Source organism: Salvelinus sp. IW2-2015, linkage group LG17 (genome assembly GCF_002910315.2).
Source record: "Salvelinus sp. IW2-2015 linkage group LG17, ASM291031v2, whole genome shotgun sequence".
NCBI classification, from domain to species: Eukaryota; Metazoa; Chordata; class Actinopteri; order Salmoniformes; family Salmonidae; genus Salvelinus; species Salvelinus sp. IW2-2015.
The window spans coordinates 29,932,110-29,945,778 of NC_036857.1; the positions used below are offsets into that span (position 1 = coordinate 29,932,110).

At 43.4% G+C, this 13,669-nt stretch overlaps 1 protein-coding gene across 2 annotated transcripts in view; it reads right to left on the bottom strand.

Moving 5' to 3' along the window:
• Positions 1-13,669, bottom strand: part of LOC111976578 (adenylate cyclase type 6) — an 87,611-nt gene that overhangs the window by 69,282 nt on the left and 4,660 nt on the right. The window contains exons 2-3 of one of the 2 annotated variants that reach the window (XM_024005521.2): positions 11,200-11,339; positions 9,892-10,834 (exon numbers count right to left, since the gene is read on the bottom strand). In XM_024005521.2, the coding sequence (XP_023861289.1) occupies positions 9,892-10,833 (942 nt within the window). In that variant the 5' untranslated portion in view covers position 10,834; positions 11,200-11,339. Of the gene's footprint in view, positions 1-9,891; positions 10,838-11,199; positions 11,340-13,669 lie in introns of both variants that reach the window. The other variant, XM_024005520.2, reaches the window with a different exon arrangement.

The following is a 13,669-nucleotide window of genomic DNA, read 5'->3' on the forward strand; positions in this document are numbered from 1 at the left end:
ATCAATTTTGAATTCTTTCTGAAGGCGTATATATACAGTGGGGAGAACAAGTATTTGATACACTGCCGATTTTGCAGGTTTTCCTACTTACAAAGCATGTAGAGGTCTGTAATTTTTATCATAGGTACACTTCAACTGTGAGAGACGGAATCTAAAAGAAAGATCCAGAAAATCACATTGTATGATTTTTAAGTAATTAATTTGCCTTCTATTGCCATGACATAAGTATTTGATCACCTACCAACCAGTAAGAATTCCGGCTCTCACAGACCTGTTAGTTTTTCTTTAAGAAGCCTCCTGTTCTCCACTCATTACCTGTATTAACTGCACCTGTTTGAACTCGTTACCTGTATATAAGACACCTGTCCACACACTCAATCAAACAGACTCCAACCTCTCACAATGGCCAAGACCAGAGAGCTGTGTAAGGACATCAGGGATAAAATTGTAGACCTGCACAAGGCTGGGATGGGCTACAGGACAATAGGCAAGCAGCTTGGTGAGAAGGCAACAACTGTTGGCACAATTATTAGAAAATGGAAGAAGTTCAAGATGACGGTCAATCACCCTTGGTCTGGGGCTCCATGCAAGATCTCACCTCGTGGGCATCAATGATCATGAGGAAGGTGAGGGATCAGCCCAGAACTACACGGCAGGACCTGATCAATGACCTGAAGAGAGCTGGGACCACAGTCTCAAGAAAACCATTAGTAACACACTACGCCGTCATGGATTAAAATCCTGCAGCGCACGCAAGGTCCCCTGCACAAGCCAGCGCATGTCCAGGCCTGTCTGAAGTTTGCCAATGACCATCTGGATGATCCAGAGGAGGAATGGGAGAAGGTCATGTGGTCTGATGAGACAAAAATAGACAACACTCGCCGTGTTTGGAAGAAGAAGTAGGATGAGTACAACCCCAAGAACACCATCCCAACCGTGAAGCATGGAGGTGGAAATCATTCTTTGGGGATGCTTTTCTGCAAAGGGGACAGGACGACTGCACCGTATTGAGGGAGGATGGCTCCTGTAGGTAGCGTTAGCTAGCGCTAGTAGGCAGTACCTGCGCAAAAACTCCGGTATGTTCATTCTATAACTTGTTCTCCATCTTCTTTTTAAATAGTGAGCAAACATGTTTTCAGCTATTTTATTTACCTGACTGATCAAAAAACACTTCTCATGCTCTATTTTGTGTCTGCAGCAGACACATAGTGAGCAATATGTTTGGAACAAAAATATCAAAATCACCATATTAGAGGTCGACCAATTAATCGGAATGGCCGATTAATTAGGGCCAATTTCAAGTTTTCATAACAATCGGAAATCTGTATTTTTTTATACCTTTTTTCAATCTTTATTTAACTAGGCAAGTCAGTTAAGAACACATTCTTATTTTCAATGACGGCCTAGGAACAGATTTTTAACCTTGTCAGCTCGGGGGATCCAATCTTGCAACCTTACAGTTAGCTAGTCCAATGCTCTAACACCTGATTACATTGCACTCCACGAGGAGCCTGCCTGTTACGCGAATGCAGTAAGCTAAGGTAAGTTGCTAGCTAGCATTAAACTTATCTTATAAAAAACAATCAATCAATGACTGTCATTGTCATTATTACAAAAATGTGTGTGTGTGTGTATGATATATATATATATATATAAATACATTTTCTTTTTTTAACATTTTTGTTTTGACCACAGCCCCTGGGCTGCCATTTGGGACACGGCTTATGGTTCTGGGACACATGACGGGTGCAGGTGACCTAAAACAATAATAAATTAAATATCCATGACGTCATGTGCCATCTTTAATACTGACATGCATGTAGGGCTTAGGTGTGATGTAATGAGATTAAATCAGATGTAGGCCTATAGATGAGGAAGGATATGTGTAAGCAAAGGCTTTACCACAGTCACATGCCTCACATTCAGCTTCTTTCTCCCTCCATGCGTCCTCACTGATCAGGTCAATATCATTTGGTGAGAAACGCACAGACAAATAGTAGCTACGTAGATATGATTAATATCCATTCAAGTTTTACACTTCAAACAATTGTTACCCACAACTATTCAGCGTGTAGCCTTCATTTTGTGGTCTGCATTTGTTGAATGGCACTAAAGTGTCCCGTTTCTGATCTCTCTAATCTCTCTAAAGAGTCCGCCCCCTAGAGAATTGGTATGTCAATTATGATGAAATGTCCATGTATTAGTTTCAGCCAAAGCTTTTCAGCCCATGGCCTTGCTTCTGTGGTCTCCATTACTAGCAACCGTTGTTTTGTATGACAGTAAAGTTTCCTGTTTCTGGTCCCTCCACTCTCTCTAAAAAATAGTTTTTTTCCAGAGCACCAGAACCTCTGAACCTCAGCTCTTATATGGCCCAAAGTGTGAATGAGGACCTTCTCATCCAGCTCTGTGACTGAGAGAAGACCAAGACTGACATCAAGGGACAGAATAAGTGTCTCTCTCGAGAGCCGGTTATCTATCAATCTTCATCGGTCTGCTTTCATCAGAGTGCCAGCCAGGCCAGAGCTCAGCCAGGGTGAATCAAGATGTAGCCCAGACCGAGCGAGGCAAGCCCAGAACAGAGAACGGGACACAGAGATCTATTGGAAATAATCATCAGAAGTTCCGTCAGCTCAATCTCATTCTCAGCCGAGCAAGAAATAAAAGGCCACTATGTTAAGGCAGTCTTTGTGGAGAATAGAATCGTGTTACACACACACAGAGAATGAAAAGATATATGTGCTGTCGTTTTTCAGCTGGATGAGTCAGCCTGGTGCTATTTCACACACTCTCCATCTCTGTCACCACCCTCTCCGAGTCTCTTTTTTGTCCCTCCTATCAACAGTCTCTCTCTGTCCCTGATACATCATGTCCATTTCCAGAGGGAAAATTCAAGGGGAAAAGCGAAAAACATAGAAGGGGGAGAGAGGTTTGTGTGTGTGTGTGGAGAGAGAGAGAGAGAGAGGTCTCAGAAGAGGAGAAGAGTTTCCCAGATTAGGGATGTCTGGCCATGTGATGCCAAGGGCCTCCCAGCCTCCCTCCCTCCATCCCTCTGGGCTGGCTAAACTGAATGGGGCTCTACTGTACATTCACAAAATCACTGGTGGCAAATACAGACAGAGACTGACTGGCAGATTGTTCCCCAGAGAGGGTGAACAATTGTGCACACTACTATCATTCACCACTGAATCAAAGGGAGTACGTACAATCATCATCACGCTCATTTTTTTCAATTTTAATAAAGTCACATAAAACCTTTTAGATATTATTTACTTTATGTAACTCAAGAATGTCAGAGAACTAGAGGAAGGAGCACTACAGCAGTGTCCTCCCTCCCTCCCACCACTAGAGCTCATGTCCCTGTCATTGATTGCTCATGGGACTGGAACTTATTCCCATGGATGGGATGGAGAAAGGGAGAGAAACCCTGTCCCTGCGCACCAAATGGCACACTATATAGGGACACAGGCACAGTCCCTGCCAGAACATTCCCCCGGGCCTGTTAACACCCATGCATGACCAGTCCCTACAGCCCCAGGCCAGTTCACAGTCTATCAGGAGGCCATGATCACCAGACCAGGCTGGCCAGCCACCCTTCTCTGCCAAAACCAATCAGGCAGCGAGCCTCACACAGCCAACCACTGAGCCCACAGACACACACTCCCTGGATCCCAAATCGACCCCCAGCCCCTACCCCCATAGGCACATGGAGATCTGACAGGATTGGATAGGTGTCTGCAATATGGCAGCAATCAGAAGGCAAATTGAAGCTTTATATTTCCAGAATACAGTACTTCATCTATCCAATCCTCCCAGATCTCCACAAGTACCTAGTGGGTAGGCGCTAGTGGTTGAATCAATGATGTACAGTGCCTTCAGAAAGTATTCATACCCTTTGACTTATTCCACATTTTGTTGTGTTACAGCCCGAATTCAAAATGAATGTAATATTTGTTTTCTTACCCATCTACACACTATACCTCATAATGATAAAGTGAAAACGAATTGAAAATGAAATACCTCATTTGCATAAGTATTCACACTTCTGAGTCAATACTTTGCAGAAGCACCTTTGGCAGCGATTACAGCCTTGGGTATGTCTATATCAGCATTGCACATCTGGATTTGGGGATTTTCTCCCATTCTTCCTTGCAGATTTTCTCAAGCTTTGTTAAGTTAGATGGGGAGCGGCGGTGAACAGCAATCTTCAAGTCTTTCCACATATTTTCAATGGGATTCAAGTCTGGGCTTTGGCTGGGCCACTCAAGGACTTTCACATTCTTGTCCTGAAGCCATTCCAGCACTGCTTTGGCTGTATGCTTGGGGTCATTGTCCTGTTGGAACATAAATCTTCGCCCCAGTCTAAAGTTGTTTGCACTCTGAAGCAGGTTCTCAACAAGAATTTGCCTGTATTTGGCTCCATTCAAAGTTCTATCCTTACCAGTCTTCCAGTCCCTGCTGCTGAAAAGCATCCCCACAGCATGATGCTGCCACCACCATGCTTCACGGTAGGGATGGTGTTAGACGGGTGATGAGCTGTGCCTGGTTCTCCAGACATTGCGCTTTGCATTCAGGCCAAAGAGTTAAACATTTTGTCTCTCCAAACCACATAATCTTTTACTTTATGCTCTTAGTCTTTTACCTGCCTTTTTGCAAACTCCAGGGGTGCTGTCATGTGCCTTTTTCTCAGGAGTGGCTTCTGTCTAGCCACTATCCCATAAAGCCCAGATTGGTGAAGTGTTGTAGAGACTATTGTCCTTCTGGCAGGTTCTTCCATCTCAGCCAAGGAACTCTAGTTCTGTCAGAGTGGTCATTGGGTTCTTGGTCACCTCCCTGACCAAGGTCCTTCTTGCCCGGTTGGCCAGCTCTAGGCAGAGTCCGGGTAGTTCCATATTTTTTCAATTTTCCAATGATGGAGACCACTGTGCTCTTGGGTTCAACACACTAGAAATTGTTTTATACCCTTCCCCAGATATATTCCTCATCACAATCTTGGAGATCTACGGACAGTTCCTTGAACTTAATGGTATAGTTTCTGCTCTGACATGCACGGTCAACTGTGGGACCTTATATAGACAGGTGTGTATCTTTCTAAATTATGTCCAGACAATTGAATTGGCCACAGGTGGACTCCAATCAAGTTGTAGTGACATCTCAGGGAGAATGATAGGAAAATGGATGCAATCTGAGCTCAATTTGGAGTGTCATTTTTTTCCCCTTCTAAAAACATGTTTTCATGTCATCAATATGGGGTACTGTGTGTAGATGCGTGAGAAAATAACATATTTAATCAATTTTGAATTCAGGCTGTAACAACAAAATATGGAAAAAGTCAAGGGGTATGAATACTTTCTGAAGGCACTGTATATAAAACACTAGATTGCTGATGCTATTTATTGGCCATTGAGAACCGGTCAGACATATTGGCACTCCCCAGTAAAAGCAGTCCTCCATAGGAATGAACGGAATTCTACAGTGCTTCAAGGACAAAATCACGTCTTTTTTTGTTGTAGTGGGGACAGTAACATTAGTCATCAATAATATAATTGAAAAGTATGCATTAAAGTGTCTGTAATAGAATAAACGTCACCCCAAAATGTATGTAGACATTAATAAATACATTTCTATAGCTTCCAAAATATATTTTTAGCAATGGTGGCGGAGTGCCAACATGGAGACATAGTGGCTTCAACATAGCGCCCCCTATCGGTCAACCAGTGTACATATAAATAATTGAGTTGAATGCTAAAGGGTCGATTTGGGATTTGGTGTCTGTCTAGGGAGGGAGTGGGGAGTGGACAAGCAAAGCACCAGACCACTGAACCAGTAGTAAACTATACCATGTCAATACGGTCCCATTCAGAGTGGTTGTATCTACAGATGTAGGATCTTACATTTGAGCCAATTTACTACAGCAGGAAAAGAATCCTGCAGCAACAGGAAATGTCAATTATTATGTGGATTATAATTAAATGTACATTTTTGTATGGGTTAATACATTTTTCATTAGGGCAAATCGAGTCGGACATTTCAAAGTGGAAATTACTAACTTCAGAAGCCTTTTTAAAACTCAAATACAATACCAGTTTGAATTTCCTGCTTTCCAGGAACATTCTCAGCAACAAAAGAGTGATAAAATTATGATCCCAAATCTGTATCATGTCATATCAAATAGTATCATAACTATAAATCGATATGTTTTGATAGACTCTGTGTACAGCAGAATCTACTGCTACTGGCAATTTGTCAAGAGCTCTTGATCTGAAGTGTTGGCTTATAGACTGTTTATAAAGTAATGTCAACAATTTGACATGACGTGGTCATGTATTTATCAACATTAGTAAGTAAAGTTTAGCAAACTATGTAATAACGTTTATAGGCAGTTTATATGCAATAATCATTCATTATGATAAAATAATGCATAAATCTAGTAAAAAAAAAAAGTTTGGGTCAATCTCTTCCTCTATTTTCAAGCAATGGATGTTCAGTTATGTTCCTTTGTCAAGTCCATTTGACTATCAGAATCCTCTCCAACGCCACCATCCGCAAAATATTCCCCCACCCCTTACACAAAACCACAATGGCGTCCTTGTCTCAGTGAATTGAGGCTTGAATATGAATGCTACTGGATTATATTATCATGATATTCCTGCAAAACACAGCTAAACAGGCTCATTCAACCCAAATGACCTTCTACAAACTCCAAAGGAGCTTCTGATCGTCGCCCTGAAGCTGAAAACACACACGCACGCACACAAAGCTTCATTAAAAATAACATTTTAAGGCGGCCAACACTTCACGGTCCCATCTACTTTTAGTAAGGCACCTTTGACACCACGCCATGGGAGAATGGTGAAAGGAGTGTGGGTGTGTGTATGTGTGAAATATGGAGTCCGTACACAGTTTATCCTATATTATATTCATGCAGAGGGAAGAAAAAGTAGGTTGCTTCAGGTCATGGATAGTCGTGTGTAGTGGGGCCTGATTGTAAAAGGATAAATAGGGGCTAAGAAGGAAGAGGTGGAGTGATTTTGTATCTTTCTTCTCATGCCAAAAGTGTGTTCCCTGAAACGATCATTGAAGTTTAGCTACACTCGATCTAGCAAGAATTTGGATTAAGCAAGACTCCATGCATGGTCATGCATTGTTTTTTAAAAGTTAAACGTACAGTGACAAGAAAAAGTATGCAGAGCTTTTGGAATGACATGGATATATGCATAAATTGGTCCTCAAATTTGATCTGATCTTCATCTAAGCCACAACAATAGACAAGCATAGTGTGCGTAAACTAATAACACACAAATTATTGTATTTTTCTTGTCTATATTGAATACATCATGTAAACATTCACAGTGTAGGTTGGAAGAAGTATGTGAACCTCTGGGTTAATTGGAGTCAGGAGTCAGCTAACATGGAGTCCAATCAATGAGACGAGATTGGAGACGTTGGTTAGAGCTGCCCTGACCTATGCATTCTTTTTTTTTACTCACAAACTTTGAGTTTGCTATTCCCAAGAAGCACTGCCTGATGTGCATCCTTTGCCTCGAACAAAAGAGATCTCAGTAGACCTAAGATTAAGAATTGTTGACTTGCATAAAGCTGGAAAGGGTTACAAAAGTATCTCTAAAAAAGTCAGTCCACGGTGAGACAAATTGTCTATAAATGGAGAAAGTTCAGCACTGTTGCTACTCTCCCTAGGAGTGGCCATCCTGCAAAGATGACTGCAGAATGCTCAATGAGGTTAAGAAGAATCCTAGAGTGTCAGCTAAAGACTTACAGAAATCTCTGGAACACGCTAACATCTCTGTTGACGAGTCTACAATACGTAAAACACTAAACAAGAATGGTGTTCATGGGAGGACACCATGGAAGAAGCCACTGCTGTCCAGAAAAAACATTGCTGCACGTCTGTAGTTTGCAAAAGTGCACCTGGATGTTCCACAGCACTACTCGCAAACTATTCTGTGGACAGATGAAACTACAGTTGAGTTGTTTGGAAGGAACACACAACACCATGTGTGGAGAAAAAAGGCACAGCACACCAACATCAAAACCTCATCCCAACTGTAAAGTATGGTGGAGAGATCATCATGGTTTGGGGCTGCTTTGCTGCCTCAGGGCCTGGACAGCTTGCTATCATCGACAGAAAAATGAATTCCCAAGTTTACCAAGACATTTTGCAGGAGAATGTTAGGCTACCTGTCCGCCAATTGAAGCTCAACAGAAGTTGGGTGATGCAACAGGACAACGACCCAAAACACAGAAGTAAATCAACAACAGAATGGTTTCAACAGAAGAAAATACACCTTCTGGAGTGGCCCAGACGGAGTCCTGACCTCAACCTGATTGAGATGCTGTGGCATGACCTCAAGACAGCAGTTCACCCCAGACATCCCAGGAATATTGCTGAAACAGTTTCGTAAAGAGGAATGGTCCAAAATTCCTCCTGACCGTTGTGCAGGTCTGATCCACAACTACAGAAAACGCTTGGTTGAGGTTATTGCTTCCAAAGGAGGGTCAACCAGTTATTAAATCCAAGGGTTCACATACTTTCCCCACCCTGCACTATGAATGTTTACACGGTGTGTTCAATAAAGACATGAAAACGTATAATTGTTTGTGTGTTATTAGTTTATGTTTGTCTACTGTTGTGACTTAGATGAAGATCAGATCAATGAAGATCAGTGAAAATCAGATCAAATTGTATGACCAATTTATGCAGAAATCCAGGTATTTCCAAAGAGTTCACATACTTTTTCTTGCCACTGTAAATATTTTTTACATATAGTTACCACAGTGTCAGATACATGAGCCGAGCCATATTCTACTTACCTGGTTTGTGGAGTTAGCAAGGTAATTTTGGTCAACTGAGTTTAACTCGGGATAACTGGTACCACGAAAATGGCTCACCTTTTAGCCAGGTAAATTTCTATGGCACCGAATGCTTCAGAACTCCATTTATCCTGAATGAAGAGTCTGAGTCGCGAGTTGAGGCCCAATGAAATCAGATTCCGTCCCTATCGCAAAAGATTGCGCCATCATCCCCTTCATTTAAATAAAACAGACTAAATATTTTATCAATCAAATGTTTTTTTGTGTGGTAGAAAATAGTAGTTATTAAAATACCAATCACATTACACATTCAGTAATGACAGAATGCAATTGAAACTTCAAGCACAGTAAAACTTTTATATGACTTAATAAAATTATTCTAGTGATAGGAGTGGGAAAAAAGGTGTTTGGTGTGCTCATCAATGCACAAAGTCGGCATTAACGATAAGCAATAAAATAAATATGGCACTTCTAAAAGCCCATTTCACACCATAGCCTGCTGAATTTCAGTGGATGGATGGACAGATTCATGTTTCTCAATGAAGAGTTCGGCGTTCGACTAGCCATGTGCGACATGCACGCGCAGTTACAAGCCTGCTAGAGTTAGCAGCAGGCGGACTAGCAATATCCACAGTCATAATACAGTTGACGCCTGAGCAGGAATGTGAAGCTTACTGATGCTGGATAGCTCTAGAAAACCCTCAGTAGGTCTAGCTTGAATCGTAGTACACCCCTCCGGTCTTCAAGCTATTCTCAATAAAGCAATGCACAATTTCAACCAACGCACAGACAAAGTTGATTATTGTCATCAAAATCATACAGATACTGCTCAACAAAACTTGCTGAATAGAGTGTAAAGCCATGTAACGTCAACACTTTACTACAAGTGTGCAAATGGCAAGTGAATTTCCCCATGACGCATAATAAAATTAGACTGTGTATCAAGATGGCCACCAGCTGAATAAGATGAATTGCATTGTATTAAAAAGTGTTGATTGTATAATCCTACCCATTTCCAATAAAGTTGTATGGGATCATATCATGTTGACTGTAGAGCCCTACCTGTTTCCATAGGAAAACATCGTCCTGGTTGAGTTGCCATGCGGTGATGAGGTGTATGGTAGACAGTACCCCTCCACTCAGCACTGCAGCTCTCATCCTCACTGGCAACAGRGTATAGATWATGTARARAAAGAACACGGACCACCAGATCCCCTCAGAGGCGCTCCGGGGGGCAACCATCAACACCCCGAACACCTGGACCACRAGCAGCACCCCGATKACCAYGTAGCTGACGATCCACATGTAGTCCTGGTGGAAGCRGTTCCTGTTGCACACCACCATCATGGACAGGAAGAGGGCCATGGCCACGGAGAGCACCGAGGCGTAGGCTACGTCGGGCGGAGCGTGGACACAGTGGAAMGCTAGCATGACGCCACAGACTATGACAAGGACACCCATCAGCATAGTCAGAGAGCTCTGGTTGAGCCTGAAGAAGTAGCGCTGGTACAGACGTTCCAGTTTCGCCGACGTGAACTTTTTCGACTGGAACACTCGTACGACGCGCATCCAGCACTCCGCGGCTGTGAAGGCTTTGCATGTTCCTCCGTCCTCCCCCGTTCCTTCCCCCAAATCCTCTTCCCCTGGACCTTTCCTCCCTGTCAGGTCTCCGTCATCGAACCCCAGATCCACGGCCTTCAACCCCAGGTCTCCCGCCGCCCCAGTCCGTTTCCCATAGTGGTCCTCCTGCCAGCCACAGCGCATCCCAAAGTTACCCCCTCCGCTGGGGCCGGACCCCCCTCCTCCACGGTGGTAGTGCTGGGGGGTGGGAGGGGTGGGATCCAGGTCCTCACCGTCCCGCAGGCAGCTCATGCAGCGGGGCTTGCAGAGAGATGACCCTGAGCAACCGTTCTTCCGCTTGTTGGACTTTCTGCCATTGCGCTCCCCCCACGCTGTCTTTCGCTCGTCCACTCTGGCTACGAAGAAGCCTCGGACCCACGACATCCTACTGGGGGGAGATAGCAGAGACAGATAGACAGGGATTAGACCAAGAGACCTCAGTACACAGTCAGAGACAGACGGGGGTTAGCAGGACTACAATAACACACAGTTAGGGACAGACATGAAATAACACTGTTTTTTGATCATGGTTTCAATATAGTTGACAATCGATCAAATTATAAAGTAGAAACAAACACAGGGCTCAACTGTTTATCATTCAGTTCATTCCTAGCATCTTCATACACATCCATAGTACAGCTTCTGTAAAAATCACTTGATTTACTTGACTCCGTAAAAGAGCATAAGTCCTCCTATGCTTCTTACAAAGTAAAAAGGTTCATGCGAGGTCTGAGAGTCCGGATCCCTCACCTGTGTAGGCTTTGTGGTGTGTGCCAACGCTGCGATCCTCAGCCAGGCCACTCATTTATCCCACTGGTCCCAGATCAGCTCACACAAGGACTGGACAAGGACACATAGGAGGAGTGTGTCTTCCTTGGAGTGGCCCACTACTGTCAAAGAATTACAGTGTCAAACACCACTCATTTATCACATTTAGGTCACAGGTCCCATCACAACACAGCGGGCTCAGAGTCAGACTGGTCAGGGAAATATAAGATTCAGGAGGTGTGTATGTCTGCCTTGGAGCCGCCCACCTCTGTCAAACAACCAATCACAGTGTCTAACATGATTTCCTGAAACACAACCTCCATTACTATGCAATTCAAATGCATTTAATAAAGTAAAATGTAACATGGTAATCCATGTTGTTAGTGAAATTACAACACAGGTATAAGAGCTACTTATTACGAAAGGGTTTTCGGTTGTATGTTGTTCAGTTGTTGACTGTAGCCTAAATGTGAGGATAGCGTGTGCAGCCAGACAATACACAACTCTAACTCAAAAATGTGGCAGTGTGTTTGCTCTAATCAACAACAGATGAGCTAAATTGTCAACGTACATGTATAGCCCTGCATTCTCTTCTTTGTCACCACCACCCTTTTCTATTCCTCCCCCAATCCCCAACCCTACACTATGGAAGTTTCACCCAGAGAGAGGAACTTCAAATGTCCTTATGTTTTCTTTACTAATACTCAAGTGTGACTGCCCTATCATTGACGTCTTACACTTTCGGTGCACAATTTTGTATACAGATTAGGATGTCCACCCTCTCTGCCCAGAGTGGGTGAAAACGCACTTTGGTGATGACATTTTACTTCCTTATGTTATAAAATACTTTTTACCAAGACAAACATGATTATTCCTGTTCTGAATTGTTCAGTGGGGTCTTTCTCTAACACATAGTTAACATTATATTGCAAAAGTCAGACTTCTTAACCTAATACATTCGCTAAAAAGCACCGAGCTCTGTTGACATAGTGGTGCAGGTTTTTCTGAACAACTTTATAGGATTTCACATTTTGTGGTGGTCGTCGTCTTCAAAAGATCGCAAAAAAGCTAAAGCATGACGAGCTTAATTAAATGTAAAAGGCCAACTTGAGTAAGAGATTTAAGCTTGTTAACCCTCCCAAGGCTGCTGGCCACGCCGCATCCTCAGAGAATGCGCAGAGTATTTACGGACATATTCAATCTCTCACTATCCCAATCTGTTGTCCCCACTTGCTTCAAGAAGTCCACCATTGTTCCTGTACCCAAGAAAGCGAAGGTAACTGAACTAAATGAATATTGTCTTGTAGCACTCATTTCTATAATCATGAAGTGCTGTGAGAGGCTAGCTAAGGACCATATCACAGGGGTGAGTGCTCAGCACCCTCTTATACTCCCGGTTCAGCCATGACTGCGTGGACACGCACGTCTCCAACTCAATCATCAAGTTACTGACGCCACAACAGTGGTAGGCTTGATTACCAACAGCGATGAGACAGCCTACAGAGAGGAGGTGAGTGCCTTGGCGGAGTGGTGCCAGGACAATAAGCTCTCCCTCAATGTGGACTAGAGAAGACAGTAGAGAGAGCACACCCCCAACCACATCGACAGAGCCGGAGTGGAGAGGGTCAAAAGCTTGAAGTTCCTCAGCGTGCACATCACTGACTACCTGAAATGGTCCCTTCACACAGACAGTGTGGTGAAGGCGCAATAGCCCCTCTTCAACCTCAGGAGGCTCAGGCTATTAATCTTGGCCCCTAAGACCCTCACAAACTTGTACAGATGCATTATTGAGAGCATCCTGTTGGGCTGTATCACCGCCTGGTACGGCAATTGCACCGTCCGCAACAACAGGACTCTCCAGACGGCGGTCAGCCCACCGCATCATCAGGGGCACACCGCCTGCCCTCCAGGACAGCTACAGCACCCTGTGTCACAGGAAGGCCAAGAAGATCAAAGGATCCCCAGCCACCTGGAGACAGTACAGCTGCAGCAAAGCTGGGACCGAGAGACTGATAAACAGCTTCTATCTCCAGGCCATCAGACTGTTAAACAGTCACCACTAGCCGGCCTCCGCCCAGTACCTAAACCTCAGACACTGTCACTAGCCGGATACCACCTGGTACTCTACCCTGCACCATAGAGTGGTCACTTTAATAATGTTTATACTGTTTTACCCACTTTATACGTATGAAGTGTATTCTAGTCATGGCTCATCCTATATAACTACAAGTATACACATTTTTGCAATTGGATTTGTTCTGATATTTCTTAATTTCTTTCTTTTTACTTTTTGGATTATGTGTGTATTGTTTTGTATTGCTAAGGTATTACTGCACTGTTGGAGTTAAAAACACAAGCATTTCTCTGCACCTGTAAGAACATATGCAAATCTGTGTATGTGACCAATAAACTTTGATTTGTAATGAAAGCTTGGTATACGCTCAGTGCGCCA